Source organism: Anopheles gambiae, chromosome 3, assembly GCF_943734735.2.
Source record: "Anopheles gambiae chromosome 3, idAnoGambNW_F1_1, whole genome shotgun sequence".
In the NCBI taxonomy this organism is placed as follows: domain Eukaryota; kingdom Metazoa; phylum Arthropoda; class Insecta; order Diptera; family Culicidae; genus Anopheles; species Anopheles gambiae.
The window spans coordinates 11074036-11087632 of record NC_064602.1 but is presented as its reverse complement, the minus strand read 5'-3'; the positions used below and the strand labels follow the sequence as shown (position 1 = coordinate 11087632).

Below are 13597 nucleotides of genomic sequence, written 5' to 3'. Positions count from 1 at the left end.
ATACTTGGTGTATGTTGGCGAACTAGTGGGACAAGGTTGCAAATTCGAGTTTGAATACAATTTGAAAAACGCATTTTATTGCAGTTAAAGTTTATAGGTTTATAGAGGTACAGTCCTGGTTACTTTTTACTCTCAAAATGGCTTTTTATAACATAAAAAGTGAAATAACAGTACAAGCTGTTAACTCTATAAATTGTTCGTTAACATCATGACCAGATTAGGACGTAATATTAAACCAATAAGATATTTTTTCGATTGGAAAAGAACAGGAAACGAGGAAAAACTCTGCCAACAATATTATTCGTCCTTATCGGATAACTCCGATAAGCAATATTAACTCCAATCGGATAATACTTGTATGCCTCTTTCCTTTTTTCATTGGCATAAAACTGCATTTCCCCCCTCCCCCCCCCCCCCCCCATTTTCTTGCATTGACATTGCGTATACCATGAAAAGCCAATTTTGCTATTTCCAATTTTCCAACACCCGACCCGCGATGATGAATTTCCTGCACCAATGTACTCCTCCAATGTCATTTGAAGTCTTTTTTTTTGCAGCTCGTATTATTCCCTTTCTACCGGTGCGCGGTATTGAAGCGGGATCATCTTAACCCAGCCGCACAAATCCTCGCATCGTGATGGATTGAAAACAGCAAAAATGGGAGCAGCACAACAAAACAATATGATAATTTAATGTATTTCCAACGAGTCATCGTGATGAACGAGGACGGCGAGGAGCCAACCGGGTTGGCAAAGCAATAAAGGTCACGCTGCGGGTGCGGTATAAAACGGCTGGCACATCCGGATCGGCCAATCGCCGGCCGGCGGTGTTGAAGGGAAGGGAGGATGTTTTTGCGTTTCACTTTTTTATTACTTTGTATGCATAAATCCTCCCGTGTAACACCGGAAGCTGTGTCCTGCAAGCGGGCCGCAGTAGCGACACAGGCTTGGGAGGGGGCTTGGGGTTTGAAGGTGTGGGGGGGGGGGGGGGGGGTGAGTGAGGGGATAAATCTTTGCCTCTGGTGCCATCGGTGTGGCCTCGGTGTGGACAGTGCGGGTTTATATACTTCCCTTTCGGGCTAAAGTTTTGCGCCCGGTCAGAAAACCGGCTGCCCCGCACGGCAAGCTGGAGAGAGATTGTGTGTGTGTGTGTGTGCAGTGCAGGAAAGTGTATAAAAGTAATATAAACAACCTGAAATGGATGGAGAGAGGAAAAAAAAAAGAAATGTCCCCCTGGTTTCCTCATCCAATAATTCAAACAGCCAAACACAATCAAAACGGCACTCGTGCTCTCCTCCTCCCCCATTCTTTGGGCCCCTTTTGCGTGGCCGATACACAACGCATTGTGTTGTGTGCCTGAAAGTGGACAGGCAAAGTATGAGCGTGGACATTAAAAAAAAAAGAAGAAACCAGTCCTTGGCAGGAAAATGGACACGCTGTACGACTCTTTAATTTTCCGCCATATTTGCTCTGTCCATGGAACAGAACAGCGGGACTCCAGAGGGAACAGCGAGGGACTCCAGAGGGAACAGCGAGGGACTTGATTCCGTGGCATGATGAATCTCTGCATCGGAAATGGAGTAAGCCAATGCAAAAGTATGTGGAAAATAGTTACAGGATCAGGAAGCGAACGAAGGCTGTGATGAATGTACCGTTGAATGACCGGGGGAGTGTTTTGTTTGAATATGATTTTTACCCCTCTCTTTCCCCATTTTTATGCCATTTTCATCGCCATGCTGTGGCTTTTTTTTTGTTGCAGGGTGGTAGTAAAATTGGAAAACAAAGCCGGTTTGTTTTTTTTTTAATGGTAATATTAAACTCAGTTGCCTCTTTCTGTCTCATCGAACTACAACACACAGTCAGTCAGACAGAAGATGTTGATAGAAAAAAGGCAGATAAACAAAAAAGGGACATATGCAACACCATTCCATCTGTGAAAAGTGCGACGAAAAGAAGCACACTCTCCGCACTGTGTTTGGGGGCTGGAAAATTAAGCCGGAAAAGCCTCCGACAGCGACGATTTTACTACTTACGATGTGATGGCTGGGAGAGAGAGAGAGAGAGAGAGAGAGAGAGGAAGAGTGTTTGTATGTATGTGTGTGTGTGTGTGTGTGTTGGTGTCGTTTGCGAATTTTCGGAACGCGATTTGCGCCGACATAAACATAAAAGTTAATATGACGACTTTTCTCCTCCCGGACAAACGCGCCCCCCAAAGCAAGTGCTACGCTACGCATACGGTTGTTGTGCGTTGATGTTGTGATAAAGCGGTGGGATTTCGATTTCGTGGGTAGAGAAAGGAGGAGGAGGAGTATTAGGAGAAGGGTGTAAAAATGGAAATTCAACACAGACTTTCCGCAAATTAAACATTGTTGTTGTGGCGGGCAGACGGGCGAGGACGTGTTGTTGCGTTGCGTTGCTGCGTAAATTTGCTGCCCGCAGCAAAAGGGAAGCTGCTGGGCTGCGTAAGGTGAGCAGGAAGGATTTGAATGACTTAAATCGTCTCTCCCACCCTCCGTTGTTGTGTGTGAAATGTTGTGGTAGCCTAATTCGATTTCCTTTCGCAACTGCTTTTTATTCGTTGATATCGGCAAGTATAAGCGGAAAGCAGGATTGCCTCTGAGAAGGAAATTTATAATCCGACTCTCCTGTTAAAAATGTGAAAAAATGCACCTTTTTCAACCTTAAAATAGAATTAAAAGTCTTTTTTTATACTAAAGTGCTATCGACTGTTTAAAGGCTGTTACTATCGCAGGTATAGGGCCCGATCGATTACATCTTAAAAATACACAAGCAGCGGCACAATAATCCATAATTATGTGCATTACTTTCACCATAACCGGATTGCCGGTGCCGGGACTTTTCACTTGGTGTATAGGTCATTGGAATGGAATTAATGCCCTACAGGTTAGCAGCGCACTCACCTTTGCCCTTTGAGCACCTTTCGCCCACTCAGCCACACATAATGAACGACGCCTCGCTCGCATTGTATTTCCATTATCCCGTTTTTATTTTTAGCCCTTCTCACGTCGTCTATTTGTGTCATTTGGTCTTTTCTTTTTCCTCTTCAAATGAGTAATAGTTTTAGCAAAGAGGGAAAAGGCTCCCGCCCAAGATGGTAAGCCATATGGCAATCGATTAGAAGCGAGGCAGAAACGTACCAAGCACACGACGTGACTACGCGACTATTCATGCCGACGACGGTTTCCTAGCTGTGACGTCAGAGTAGGCTAGGAAAAGAAGGGCCATTCTTTGCGCCCGAAAGGTATGCAAAAGGATCGTCACGAAGCGGGCACTTGGATGGGGCGGTTTGCGTCGAACAATGAGGAAACGAATCCTTACCACCTTTGCACTAATCAGTATCCACGTCGTTTCGGACCTTACGGAAACTGGGTAACTTTTGGAGCAGCTTGGGAACAACTCGCTGGAAAGGGAGGGAGTGTGTGAGAGTCAGTCGTGCCTGACGCGCTTTCGCCGTTGTGTTTAGGGTTTACGTAAAATTTTACTCCATGCTTGGGCATAATAGCGGATAGCGGGGTAAAAGAAGAGGATAACACCAAAAACCCGCCCGATTTCAAACAAGCAGTATGGTTTGTTTACGTTCGACAACAAGGAAACTGGTCATGCGCGGTTGTGAAGCGGGTGGTTCGGGTTTTTGCCCCTTCTTTTTGAGCGATTCTGGATTTAAAATGCAATTTTGTTAATCTTAGACGTGAATTCTATTTACAATAAGCTCTTAATTGTCACAATATTTCACTTACCTGCTTGAAAAATGTTCTTTTTTTGGAGGTTGTTTGTTCCCACTCTTACCGGCTTTTACGTGTCCGTCTGCGCACTCAAGCGCTCGAACCACGCCGTGTAAACGCGGTCGCGCCCCTTCAAGCTTTCCCCTTCGATATTGATAAAACTTCGTGCCGAATGGAATGGAGGCGCCGCGCGCGTGTTGGCATTTTTCGGCCGAGCACACATTCCCGTGCGATCGTAGCCGTCTCGTGATGGCCGTTCGGCCGTTCGGCATTCGTCCGCTAACGCTTGCCAGTAGTGGTGCTTAGTAGTAGCTGAGCCGTGCAGGAAGTCGGTTGTCCGGGATTGGTCGTCTCCGGGCCGCGGTAAGGTTTTGCGTCCAGCGGTGCCATCAGGACACAGTATAGTGTAACAAAACGGTGCATCCGGCTCGCGTGCCCACACACAGCCACACAGTTACACAGACACACCCAAATTGCCTGACAGCCACGCTCCAGCGTACAGTGCTGGAAAGAGTTCGAAACACGCTTCCGGGCCAGGAGTTAGAGCCATCCTTGCAACGAATCGGTTTTGTTGAAGTGATTTAAAGAAAAAACGGCATTAAAAGTTCCTTAACAACTAAACTGTCCGCAAGTGAATATCTTGTGAGTGAAAATCGGTCCGTGTCCGACTACTTACGGTGGTCTTTCTTGAAGCAAAAAATAGAAAAGCCTCGCCGCTTCCCCACCCGGTGTGCGTGTTAAAGTTCGGCTTCGGTTACTATGGCTCGCTGAATGACACGACAAAAACGGAAATATCCTTCGTACACCGCGTGCGTACGTAATCAAGCCCGTATTATCCTCGTACACTCCGGGTCGTGTTTGGTGAGATGGTGGCGGTGAAAAACGAGGACGTGGAAAATTGTGCCCATTTTCTTTGCCACGGTAAAGTGATACGGCGCTCGCTTTCTAGTGCTTTGTAGTGTGCTCCGCACGGTGCTGGCTGGTTGGTGGGCGAAAACGAAACATTCAAGCCGTCGACGTGGCCTTTTTTTCGTGTATTGGTGTAAGGTTGCAAGAACGACCAGAGAGCGACTACTGTTGGGGGCTTTTGGACTGTTGGTGGATCGACAAAATAGACCTTCGATTTTTGCAATCCTCAAGACCGGCACCAATTCCGCAAAGCGAGTGAAAAAGCACACACACACACAGACACCTACAAAACGGATGGTTCACGTTCAGCTAGAGACGATGAGCAGGACTGCCGCCGCTAGCAACGTCACGCAGCAACGAAGCAGCAGAGGCACTACAACTTCGCCGCCAACTACGTGAAACGTCAACGAACGGGAAGGACTACTCAAACTATTCCCCGTGCGTTCTTTCCCTTTCCAGTTCTGTGGCTGATTTTCCCCCCCGATTACTATTTGTCACCCTTTTCTCGTCTGAGTGTCGGTGTGTGTGTCCATCCTACTAAATCTTTAACTCCTCATCTATAGCTCCATTCTGGTCCTTTTGGTGTCGGTAGCGCGCGCGAGAGCAACAGGAGCGGCTTGTGTGTACGGTGTGAAACCGTTGGTGTTGAACAGTGTTGGATCACGATGCCGCTTATGTAATTTCGTGCAGCATGGAAGGAAGTTTGCGCTAGTGTGTGTACGTGTCTGTGTGTGGTTCTTTTCGAGAACGAGCGGCAGTGGTTGTGTAATGGTTCGGCAGCGAACATCGGGCGTGTTTGGTTCGGTAGCTCGGTAGAGACGAAGCGACAGTGTAGATGTTTTGTGGTGTGGTGACTGCGACCCTATCCTGTTGCCCATAGTAACGCATCCTTTCTCCGGGACGGCTAACGTCCCGACACCTACACACTCCGATTGCTCTTATCACGCTCTATCTAAATCGCTTCAGCTGCTTTGGAGCTGACATAGGACACACACACACACTCGGAGTTACTTGAAGTAAGTGAAGGCACAGTATTGCCTTGGAGGGTGTCGGTCGCGTGTGTGATGTGCAACTAACCGTAACAAGGGGTTACCCCACCCCAGTGCAGTGCCGAACGAACGAGCGAACGTCGTAACCGATCTTATGAAACCGTTCGCCGGGGACGCGCGCCATAGGATGCCCTTGTCCGGTCACTGTAACGACGCTGCTACCACCACCCGTCTCCACCTTTCCGGGACCGTGTATCATGCTCACGGAGTCTATCGTCGAGCGTGCGACGCCCCACGACAAGAGCCACCAGCAAGGACTGCGAAGAAGCAACCGAATCGCAGCCGCCCCGACCGAACCACAACCGGCCAACGAAACCGGCAGCAAAGTGTACTCCTTCAGCACCGGTCCAACCGGCAGCAAACCGTCCTCAACTTCGATCCTTCAGCGTGTCCGCCAGCAGCTCTCCAAGCGGGCGCGTAAGCTAACGCGCAACCGGTTCTGCTCGTCCCAGGACAACCTTGGCGCCTCCGAGTACCGCAAGGATCGGCGCGTCCACGGACTGCAACTACCACTCCATCCACTCCAGCTCGTCGGTTGGTTTGCTTTGGCCCTGTTCGGCTACTCCACGTTCGGTGTGCTGATACCGGCCCTAGAACCATCCCTCCAGCCTCCGCTCTACATCGCCCTGACTGGCCTGTACCTGCTGCATCTCGCGTCCCACCTAACCGCCCTGCTGCTCGATCCGGCCGATCCCGAGCTGCGACGTATCGCGCCCGCCAGCAAGACGGTCGTGCCCGAGTTCGACCGGACCCGGCACACGCACGTGATCGAGAACGGGCGGTGCCACCTGTGCAACATCCGGACGACCAGCGCCCGCACCAAGCACTGCAGCGTGTGCAACAAGTGCGTCGGCACGTTCGATCATCACTGCAAATGGTTGAACCATTGCGTCGGTGGCCGGAACTATGTCGCCTTTCTGATGTGTGTGGTGAGTGCGGTCATCGCGGCACTGGTCATACTGGCCGCCGCCCTCGTCGAGATCGTGCTGTACCATGTGCAGCCGGTCGGGTGGCTTAATCTCGCCTGGTTCGGGCTGGTGCAGGTGGCCGATCTGCACACCACCACCACCACCACCACCCCCACTGCCCCGATCGGAGCGGACGATGGGGGGACGACGGGCGCTGTCGAGCTTGAGTTGACCACCGCCGCCGGTACGGCGGGCGATGATACGACCGGTGGGCTGCTGTTTGAGAACTTTACCACCTCCGCCCAGGACATCCTGCTCAATGGGACGGTCGGGGGCCTCTTTGGCGGTTCGGCAGTTGGGAACGGTACCGGCACGACCGTGGAGGCGGCAGCGAACACGACGACCCAACCGGTTGTCGCGGAAGGTATCGGACTGCATCACACGGTGTTTTTAGTGTTTGTGGCATCGCTGGGAATACTAGCGGCAATTGCCGCTGGGCTACTCTTGCATCTCTGCTTCTTTCACATCTACATCTCGTTTTTGGGTCTTACGACGTACGAATACATACGCAACAGTCGGCAAGCGGCGGCAGCGGCGGCTCAGCAGAACGGAGCAGGCGGCGGCACGACGCACCTGTCCAATGGGCCACCGCAGCTCGGTGGAGCTGACGCCGCAAAGCACAACACCCTCTTCTCCAGCTGCACACACGCCGGAACGCGCAAGTTCCCCGAGGTGTACATCTGCTCCTCGATCAATCAGAAGACTAACGCCACGATCAACGCCTCACCGGCTGGCGTATCGTACGTGGGGCGCGGCAGTGCTGCCAACACACAGACTCACGCATCCGCCATCATTCTGCCCGGTCAGCTAAACGATCTGAACCGGGTGCGACCTCGCACGCTGCACTGTTGCGATAGTGGTAGTACGGAGTGTCGCAACAACATCACCGCTGCTGGTGTGCGTACACTCACGGCGACCGCTAACGTTGCGTCGAGTTCGTCCAGCAGCACCACCACTACGACGTCCACGGGCGGTGGCGAAGATGAGCGACGGCGCGAACATCTCGAGCAGCAGCAGCACCACCACCATCAGAAGGCTGCCTTCTATCTTTGCTCGATGCTGGAGGACGATCCGCACGAAGAGCCGACGGAAGGGAAGAGTACCTCCGGCAACTGTCAGGGCACGCGAACGTTTCACTGCTGCTCGCAGTACAGCCGGCAGATGGCGGCAGCTCACACGTCCTCTACGATGACCACCAACAACAACAACAATCACCATCGGCATCATCACCATGGGAACGATTTTCTTGCCGCAGCAACGGCAGCGACACTGCTCGCTACCACCATGACGACGCTTACGACCACTACGACGACAACGTCCGAGGAGGCGTACATCCAGTACACGGAGCGGTGCTCTTGCTGCAGCTTTCAGATGCAGAAACCGGCGGCAGGACAACCGGCGAATGGGGACTCCACGACCCATCATCTCCATCCGTACGATGTGCATCCCTGTCGGAGGGGAGCCGAAAAGCCGACCCTGGTCGAGGGTGGACGACGGCTGTGCTGTGCGAGCGATAGGCTCGCCACGGTCAAGTCACACCATCGGTGGAAGAGAAAATGGAACTGCTGCTCGAGCGTCCCGGACAGCCCGGACGTGCCAGTAGACATGCGAACCATCTCCGGCACGGTGTCCGTTGCGGGCAGCCGCACGGTCATGAGCGCTCAGTACGGGCTGGAGGAAGCGGAAGGGAGGAATCGAAGCGTGACAGAGCAGCAGCCCGCAACAGTTGAGCGTCACAGCCACGACGCACCAGAACTGACGTGTAATGAAAACTGTGCCAACAATAACTGTAGTAGCGTTAGTGTTAGTAGCACCCGTGCGATCGCGGTTCGCGCGATCAAGGAGCGGGATGATGGTGCGGATGGTGGGTGCGATCGAATCGAGCGGGAAACGTCGTCCGACTCGTCGGCGATACAAATTCTAAACTCCGATGCCAACGGGAACGAGCTGGTGCAGGAGGCGGGTGTACCATCGCCGGCCAGTGTGTCCCCCGTACCGAAACGGCCCCGGGCAAGACTCGTAAGGCCTTGGCCCGTCGTACGCCTACGACACATGATGCGTATGATCGATCGCTACCGGAGACCACGCTGTCGGACGAATCTGGCGAGCGGCGGTAGTAGCAGCAGCACGACGGTCGTTGCTGGTAGTTCCGGTGGCAGCTCCTCCTCTTCTGCGAGCTCCTGCGTGCAGCATAACGCACTGGTCCGTCAAAACCAGATACGTCCACTGTCGTCCAGTGAGTTCGCCAGTGCACTGCTCACAGTGCCCGGGTTCGGTGCGTCGGCATTGGCAGCGGCGGCAGCAGCGGCAGCCGCTGCGTCCTCCACGTCCTCCAACACACCATCGACATCTTCGTCCGGACCGGGATCTCCCTCTGTGCAGCTGCACTCACTGCTGCCCACGTCAACCATACGCGGTGCGGGAGATTCATCTTCATCTGGCGCAATCACGATGCCAGTGTTGCCGCCACCGGCACGCCGCCGGTTGAAGGGTGGCGGCGGTATGATCTGTGCGGAACAGTTGCCCGAACTGATGGGTGACATTGCGGTGCCGTCCTCCACGTCGGGATCATCCGTCCGCGGTCCGGTGCATCCACCGATGAGCTACCGGCGCAGTCGTCGCAAGAATGTGATTCGCAACCGCAGCCCGACCCTGTCGCCGATACACGAGTCCGGCCTATCGAATCCGACCTCACCCCAGCCCTGTCGGCACGTGTATCCGGCGGCTTCTAGCAGTAATGGAACGCGTCCGCTAGTGGCCACCACTGGCTATGTGGATAACTCCCCGTGAATGGGTTTAGCTAGCAAATCCTCCGTTCTTTCTCGGTCGCTAGGCAACATCTAAACCCTACATCTTCATCCGTTAGTGCTACGAACTCCAACGAAGTTATCGGAACGAATGTCTGAAGTGCATCTCTGAGCAGAGAGCTAAACTTGCGAGTGTCGCTGTGTTGTTTTGGGTTGTTATGTAGATGGAAGCGTTAGAATAGGCAGGAATTGTAGGTAGTGTGACGAATAGTAACCCCCGAGGCGACATTGTCGCGGCGCTTGAAGACTTAGATCCGACGTGTGATCCATTTTGAGGCTGACAGATGCAACACAACTCAAGCAGAAGCAGTGTAGTACACAATGAACCCGACTGTATGTGCACCACCGCTGTAGAAGCAACGTTAACGTAAAGCCGTATGCGATACAACGAAAATTTAGGAGAAAACGAAACGAAAATCGCTGAAATTCATAAATCAAAAGCTCTCGAGCGTCCCCTAGCGGGGTATGTGTACGTGTGTGTATTGTGTGAGTGTGCATCAATCCGGCCAGATTTAGTTCTTGCAAAGTACTAGAAGAGAGCGATGCTTCAAATCGTTAGAGCCGTAGAATATATATCGAATATCGAGATGCCACGGATGCGTTAGTGTAGATAATCAAAATTATTTTTTATACGAAAAACCATGTCCATAAGTGTTGGAGAGGAGATGCGAATTAAAAAAGTTGAGCGAAGGATCATGAGATCCTCTTCGCGTGTGTCTTGTACGCAGAGACGGATTGTTGCCGAAGCGCGCACTAAGCGTATCATATTAAAGTCCATCGTGTATTGGAAAACGGATAAATTATACAGGAGTGCGCTTTTTAACGTTGTTTGTTGGTTTCGGTGCAAAAAGAAAAAGCAGTTGGAGCAGAAAGGATGAAGGATCATCAATAGCCGGGGGGCGCGCGCTAACCTGGCCATCTTTAGATACGTATGCAGTAATGTAAAAGAGATAAGGATCCTCGTGTTATGTCTCTGTCTGTGTATGTTTGCTTCTTCTGACTGCTAAATAATTCAAGCCCACGTATAGGCCAGCCCCAATACCGTACTCCAGCAACTCGGATTTTCCCGATTCCCATTTGGTTTTTCCTTCTCCTCGTGTAACCCCACAAAAGGTGTAGACCGTGAACCTGACAGGAGAAGGAGTCTGTGTTTTCTCATGATTCGAATTTCATGTACATCCATCAATGTGTGTGTGTGTGTGTGCGTGTGCATCTCTGTGAGTGTTTTTGTCGAGTGTGATACTGTGTAAAGAAGCAATGAAGGGGGCAAAGAGAAGAGAAGAGCAGGAAGAAGGGCTTATACGCTTTTTCTGTACGCGTGTGTCTGTGTGTGTGTTTGTGTACGCAGCGCAGATTTATCAAAAACTCTTAATGCCAATAAATAAACAAAACAGGAGTAACGCGAGAAAGCGAACGAATGAACGAATGGAAGCGAATCGCGAATAATTTAATGCAAAAACCCCTATACCCAAAAGCAAATAGACTACTTACAAGCTAACCCACTTACAGACACACATACACTTCTCACAATTCATGCAATATAAACCAATATCCGATGTGAGCGCAGTTTGAGAGCAGATACAAAAAAAACGGGCAAAGCTAATAACCAATGTTTGATAAATCCTGGTGTAAAGCAAATCATCAGAGGAAAAAATCCTGAAACTAATCTCGAAAGCAGATGTTGAGTGAGTGAGCTAGCCTTGTAAAGAAGAGAGAGAGAGAAAGACGTGTGTATGGTAATGCAACGAAATGATAGTGGAAATCGGTGTGCAGATTATTCGTAGGAAAAAATGGAAAAAAAGTCGAAGCGTTTGAAAAAGGAAAAACGCATTACCGTAAAATGCACTCAATTCCCGTCAACGTTTGGCAGAAGTCCGATGCAATGATGAGCTAGTTTTTATGTTGCTCTTCAAAGCGACTCATCAAAAAAGCGCACTCATCGGCACACGGCAATGACTGCTACCACATTGGGTGACTGTAAAAAAAGAAAGAGGAAATTAAGGATAGAAGATAAACCAAAACAGACGATGCACATCAATGCATTGCGCCGGGGTAGTAGAGCAGGACAGACGATGATTGCAGAATCTATGTTTGTATGTATTGTATAATCCCCTTAACCCACGGAGAAGAGCACGGAGTGTAAAACCGTTCCAAAAATACAAACAAAATAACAAAGAGTGTGATGTGTTGGGAAAGATATATTATATACATAGTAATAAATAATTGTTTATTTGAAAAAATACATAAAATAATAAGAAAAGAGTGAGATGTGGAGATTTTACAGTAATGGGGCAACAACTGATGATGACAAAAGAAGAGTCAAACAGAAGGTAATGCTTTTATAGAGTATGTTTGCTGTTTTTAATACAATTTTAAGTTTATTTAAAGTTTAGTTTACATTATGTATGTTCAGTTTTTGGTACATTTTAAGTTATATTTGTGTCTATGTCATTTGTAATAGACCCCAGAAATATTTAAGAAGGATTAACTTACAAAGCCACAGGTCCAACCTGCCGTTGTAGCTCACAAAAAGCGGCCTTTCTTCAGGCGAGGCTTCAAAAGATTCGGCCAATTCTTCCAAACCTTAAACTCTAACAAGCAAATGTCAAGAGTCGAAACCATTCTGCAACCATTCGGACCATACGGAATGGAGAAATTCGGATTTTATTGATTCACACAATCCACAAGGAAAGCGCTGGATCTACTACTCGCCGTCGAACCTTTATCCCATCGGACGGTCGCTGTGTAAGTCCATATCGTTCATTGCATCCTTTTTTCCGTCTTCCTTATCCCAAGAATCGCCACCATTTTCCACGCACCATTGGAGAGATATTTTTCAGTTCAGTTACAAGAAAACTCGCCCCACGTCACAAGTCATGTGCGCGTCCCCCTGCCGAGGAGGGATTGAGCTTTTGGAGAAAGAATTTTCCCGATCGTTGCGTTCGTGACCCGGTTCTGTTGTGTTCGTTCGTGCCTTCTATGCTGATTTTCTCTCTCTCTCTCTCTCGCTCTCGCTCTCTCTCTCTCTCTCTCTCTCTCTCTCTTTCTCTCTGTTCCTTTGAGGCACTTTGTTGCGGAACGGAATTTACACACCGCGGTTTCGAAGGTTTCGCGTAATTTCTTTCGTTATCCGATTTATGGCCCTACCCTGTTTGTGCTCTTGTGCGATCTTTCCCTTCCCCCAGAGCAGGCACACCAGTCAGAGAAACCCCCCCCCCCCCGCCATTCCATTTCGGATGTGGCTTTAATGTTGCGGTTTCCCGTTTAACTTCCCAAGCAGCGAATCGTGGCGGATTTAGCTTGTTAGCTGCCACACAAAACGGGCTCGAGGGCTTACGCCGTGGATAAGAGTTGCTCCGAGTTTGATTGTGCACACAGGCAGAAGACTTTGGATAATTGCAAACGATTGCTGGTACGACTGGCGGGGTACTTTGGATTACTTTTATATGTAAGTGTGTGTGTGTGTATAAAGAATATTAAGCAAATAATTGATATGGTTTAGGTATAGAGGACACCACCTTGTTCGTGGTTTACAACATGTCAACGTTTGTCATACGCTTTCTGCTTCGTTTGCGGTGACATATTTCACAAGACAGCACAGCATTTACCGGGTAGGGAAAGATAAGCAGCCGTCTGTTAATGTTCATCAGGCGGGTTTGAAAGCATATTTTTGCCGGAATATGTACGCTCTTCCCCCTTCTTTGACACCCTTCTGATGATTGTAAAAGCATAGAGCAAGCTCTCCCCGTCCCCGTCCAATAATATCTCGCTACAGCTGTGTGGTGACAAACGCCACGGGCTCAAGAAGGTACGCGCGGTCGGTTGTGAGCAAAAATTTATTCACATCATATTCTTTTCGATCAGTTTGGTTTTTTTTGTTGTTGCTTGTGGTGCTGCTATTGTGTAGCTGATAAATAGGTGGTACTGATAAATGAATTCACGCACGGTGGCGCACACCAAGCACCACTACACTACCGAAGGAAGACACTTCTATTAAGCGAGCGAGAGAGAAAAAAAGGATGGGTTGGGTGGATGCGGCTTCTGTTCGTTGCCTTTCACGTGTAGCTACGCTGAGTTTTCGGTGGTAAAAAGCTGTTAAATAATTCATGGCCAACGACAACA

The 13597-nt window shown here is 49.8% G+C and overlaps 2 protein-coding genes across 4 annotated transcripts in view; both read left to right on the top strand.

Annotated features, from left to right (window-relative positions):
• The window catches only part of LOC1277494 (tRNA-dihydrouridine(16/17) synthase [NAD(P)(+)]-like), an 84705-nt gene that overhangs the window by 8632 nt on the left and 62476 nt on the right, over positions 1–13597 (top strand). The window lies entirely within an intron of this gene.
• Positions 3900–11632, top strand: LOC1277492 (uncharacterized). Its single transcript, XM_061653024.1, has 2 exons — positions 3900–4105; positions 5215–11632. Exon 2 carries the CDS (start codon positions 5898–5900, stop codon positions 9456–9458), a length of 3561 nt encoding a protein of 1186 aa, XP_061509008.1. The 5' UTR covers positions 3900–4105; positions 5215–5897; the 3' UTR covers positions 9459–11632.

Coding starts and splice junctions, on each gene's coding strand:
- LOC1277492 (XM_061653024.1), top strand. CDS start 5,898: ATGCTCACGGAGTCTATCGTCGAGCGTGCGACGCCCCACGACAAGAGC.